The sequence below is a fragment of the Chinchilla lanigera genome, unplaced genomic scaffold (assembly GCF_000276665.1).
Source record: "Chinchilla lanigera isolate Chin_1 unplaced genomic scaffold, ChiLan1.0 scaffold00008, whole genome shotgun sequence".
NCBI lineage: Eukaryota > Metazoa > Chordata > Mammalia > Rodentia > Chinchillidae > Chinchilla > Chinchilla lanigera.
In genome coordinates this window covers 36,999,913-37,003,900 of record NW_004955409.1, presented here as the reverse complement: position 1 = coordinate 37,003,900, position 3,988 = coordinate 36,999,913, and the positions used below count along the sequence as shown (strand labels likewise).

General features: G+C 47.3%; 1 protein-coding gene across 1 annotated transcript in view; it reads left to right on the top strand.

The window, feature by feature from the left end:
• The window catches only part of Pabpn1 (poly(A) binding protein, nuclear 1), a gene marked incomplete in the record, with an annotated part of 4,401 nt that extends 923 nt beyond the window's left edge, over window positions 1–3,478 (top strand). The window contains 5 exon segments of the mRNA XM_013510436.1: window positions 902–969; window positions 1,250–1,356; window positions 2,241–2,328; window positions 2,410–2,561; window positions 3,411–3,478. Coding sequence (XP_013365890.1) covers window positions 902–969; window positions 1,250–1,356; window positions 2,241–2,328; window positions 2,410–2,561; window positions 3,411–3,450 — 455 coding nt within the window.
• Between the last annotated feature and the right edge of the window lie 510 nt (window positions 3,479–3,988).

The window sequence follows — 3,988 nt, the reverse complement described above, 5'->3', positions numbered from 1 at the left end:
CGGCCGGATGGGGGCGGCGGGGCCGGGGCCGGGGCCGCGGCTGCGGGTCGGGCCGTCCCGGGCGGGCGCTCCGCGGACCTTTGCGGGAACAGACAAAGCAGAACCTGGGTTTTGGTCGTGGGAGACGCGTGCCTCCCTTTGTCCTTGTTGTAAATGTGTTTCTCTTTGTTCTGAATCTGCCCCTACTCCTCGCCTGGAGGTTGCCGTCTGCCGTTTGACCTTCAAGGCTAATTTTTTTGTGTTTCAGTTGGAGACTCTTTAGTTCCAACTTGAAGGGAAACTGCTCAGCTACATGGGGCTTCTTTAACCTAAAAATGCCGAGTCTCAGCCCCTTAGTTTGGCTTATTCTATTCAAAACATTTCTGTATTGTTCTTAGAGACTTTTTAAAATAAACATTTATTATTATTTATTTTTTTGAGGCAGAGTCTTGTGTAGTTTAGTAGGCTGGCCGTGAGTTCACTATGTAGCAGGCTGGCCTGGAACTCGCAGTGATCCTCCTGCCTCAGCCTCCCCAGTGGTAGAATTGCAAATGTGCGCCACCACGCTCCACCTGATTGTGACTTTTGTATTAATTTATTCCTTGATTTGTCACATATTTAGTGGGAAACTATTATGTGGTGGGCTCTGTTGTAGGCAGTGGAAACAGCAGAGAATAGAATAGGGTAGGCTAAAAATCTTTCGCATCACTGAGTTTGTGGTGAAATGGTAGTGGGAGTGCATATATTGGCCTAGTGGAAAACATTTGTGTGGGGCATAGTGGCACACGCCTGTAATCCCAGCTCTGGGGAGGCTGAGGCAGGAAGATCACAAGTTCAGGGCCAGCCTGAACTACATAGCAAGACCCTGTCTCAAAAACTAAAAGAGGAAAAAAAAAGAAAACATGTTTGTTTTTTTCTCAAGCTGGCCCAGTGATCATGTCTATTGAAGAGAGGATGGAGGCCGATGCCCGTTCCATCTATGTTGGCAATGTACGTATTTGTTTGGTTGAGGTTTGTGGGGACATTCTTATTTAGAAGAGTTAATTTTGAACATTTCCAGTGCAGATGGTGATTCTGAGCGTGATAGCGTTGGGAGGAGGTGGGAGATTGGGAAGATGACTTGGTTATCAACACAAGCTCTGGAGTTGGAAGTAAAAGTGGTTTTTGATGTGCCTTGGTATATGGAGATGGCCTGGAGTGAGGGTCAGGCCAGGGACTTGTTGAGACAGGAGCGGGTCCAGTACCTGTAAAATGTCTCTCCTCTCCTCAGGTGGACTATGGTGCAACAGCAGAAGAGCTCGAGGCTCATTTTCATGGCTGTGGTTCAGTCAACCGTGTCACCATACTTTGTGATAAATTTAGTGGTCATCCCAAAGGGTAAGTAGGAAACTTAAGTTGTGTTAGTCAGTTTGTTTGTTTGTTTATTTATTGATTGATTGATTGTCTTTTTGAGACAGGGTCTCGCCATGCAGTTCAGGCTGGCCTTAAGCTCATTTTGTAGCCCAGGCTGGTCTCGAACTCGCAGTGATCCTCCTACCTCAGCCTCCCAGTGCTGGGATTACAGGCATACGCCACCACGCCCAGCTATTGTGTTAGTCAGTTTAAAAATAACTGTTACAGACATGTATGGTAGCATGTACTTATAAGCCCAGCACTCAGGAGGCTGAGGCAGGAGGATCATTGAGAGTTTGAAGCCAGTCTGGACTGTGTTGTGAAACCCTGTCTCAAAAAAAAAAAAGAAAGAAAAAATGGTGAAAATAACTGTTACAGCTTCTGTTTTTGTGGTGGTGGGGTCTAAACCCAAGGCATTAGTGCATGTTAAGCATGTTCTCTACCACTAAGCTATAGCTGCAACAATAGCTTCTGCTTCTCATTGAGCAGTAATTTACTTGCTGTTAAGGCAAATGGCCTTTTTCTTCTCGGTTATGAACATTGCTGTATGTCAGAGGTTGCACATGAATGTCCTCTGAGGCCAGGCAGACAATAAAATTAAATGCTGGGTGTGGGTAGGATTGAGAACTAGAAGGGGACTGGCACCTTCTTGTTGACCCCTGCTTTTATTATGACCATATGGAAGCTGGGCTTTGTGTGTTCTGTTTTGTAATTTTCTAAGAGTAGCTAGAAATTTTGATTAAAACCTTTTCTTTTAAGGTGAATTAAGTAATTATAAATGTAAACACATTGTATTGAACAAACATTCTACAAGTTGCATTTAATCTGTGAGCTGTTTGTGAACTCAGAGTGACAATTATTCTTTTCAGCTTTGCGTATATAGAGTTCTCAGACAAAGAATCAGTGAGGACTTCCCTGGCCTTAGATGAGTCCCTATTTAGAGGAAGACAAATCAAGGTAAACCTTGCCCTTTCTGTCCCTGTAACAGAAGAGCTCTTCAGGCCCACTCTAAGGCTTTCTGTTGTATGTTGCTCTCAGGTGATCCCGAAACGAACCAATAGACCAGGCATCAGCACAACAGACCGAGGTTTCCCGCGTGCCCGCTACCGTGCCCGGACCACCAACTACAACAGTTCCCGCTCTCGATTCTACAGTGGTTTTAACAGCAGGCCCCGAGGTCGTGTCTACAGGTCAGGATAGATGGGCTGCTCCTCTTTCCCGCCTCCCATGAGCCCTGTATGCTTCATTCTCTCCTGATTGAGGACCTTCCTTCCCTTCCTTCCCCTCCCCCTGGCCTCCAGGGGCTTGGTCTCCAGCCTGTGCGGGTGAGGAAGGTAGTTGCAGGCCAGGTCAGGAGGCCAGTCTCATCTTTTCTGGAGCAGAAAGCAGTGATAAGGGCTGATCTCTTGAGATGCTTCCCCCAGGCTTTTTTTTTCCCTGAGCATTGGTTGCCTGGAAGGTGTTGACACAAAGTCAGGAGGAACAGGGCCTCAGACTTGGATTGCTGCTTTCCGCCCCCCTGGGTTAGGGAGAGGGTAAACGTCCCTGGGAAGAACACCAGGGCTAGTTGATGATTCCATAGCCATGTGGGAGGATTTTCAGATACTTACTCTTCAATTGAGCCGGTCTTTTTCCAAGGTTCTCACTGGGCCTAGTGTGGTGCCCATGTGTGGCTTTGCTTTTACCTCATTTCTTCATGCTTAATAGGTTAGGCAGAAAACCTTGGCTTTTCCTAAGGTAGGGTTTAAGAGCTGTGGACAATGGAAACTGGGTAAACACGGGTCCTTTTTCTTGCTCCTGTGTCTCAGATGCACTTCTTTATAGCTACTGTTTGGCCAAGTATTCTGTTAGTGCCCCCGCTGCCCCCCATTTGCCAGGTGTTTTGCTATTTCTGGGATTGTGGAGTCGGTTTTAAGACACTTGAAAACTTCTTTTCCCCACTTCCATTCACAGTAACTGGGGCAAGGGCCCGAGGGGAGGGGCTTGTGCTGACCTGTCTAGTGATCCTGTTAACACCTGACTCTCCTTCTTTCTTCCAGGGGCCGGGCTAGAGCGACATCATGGTATTCCCCTTACTAAAAAAAGTGTGTATTAGGAGGAGAGAGAGGAAAAAAAGAGGAAAGAAGGAAAAAAAAAAGAATTAAAAAAAAAAAAAAAGAAAAACAGAAGATGACCTTGATGGAAAAAAAAAAATATTTTTAAAAAAAAGATATACTGTGGAAGGGGGGAGAATCCCATAACTAACTGCTGAGGAGGGACCTGCTTTGGGGAGTAGGGGGAGGCCCAGGGGGTGGGGCAGGGGGCTGCTCTTTCACTCTGGGGATCCGCCGCGGACACTTCTCAACTGTGCAAGCTGCTGCCCATGTGTCCCCGCCCTACATCACCCCTTTGGGGGCTGCTTGAGGGTAGGTGGGCACGGGTGGTAGGAGGGGTTTTTTTACCCAGGGCTCTGGAGGACACCAAACTGTTCTGCTTGTTACCTTCCCTCCATCTTCTCCCTGCCTTTCACAGCCCCTCCTGCCTGCTCCTGTCCTGCCAGGGTTACCACCCACCCGCCCCTCCAGATTGCCTGGTGATCTGTTTTGTTTCCTTTTGTGTTTCTTTTTCTGTTTTGAGT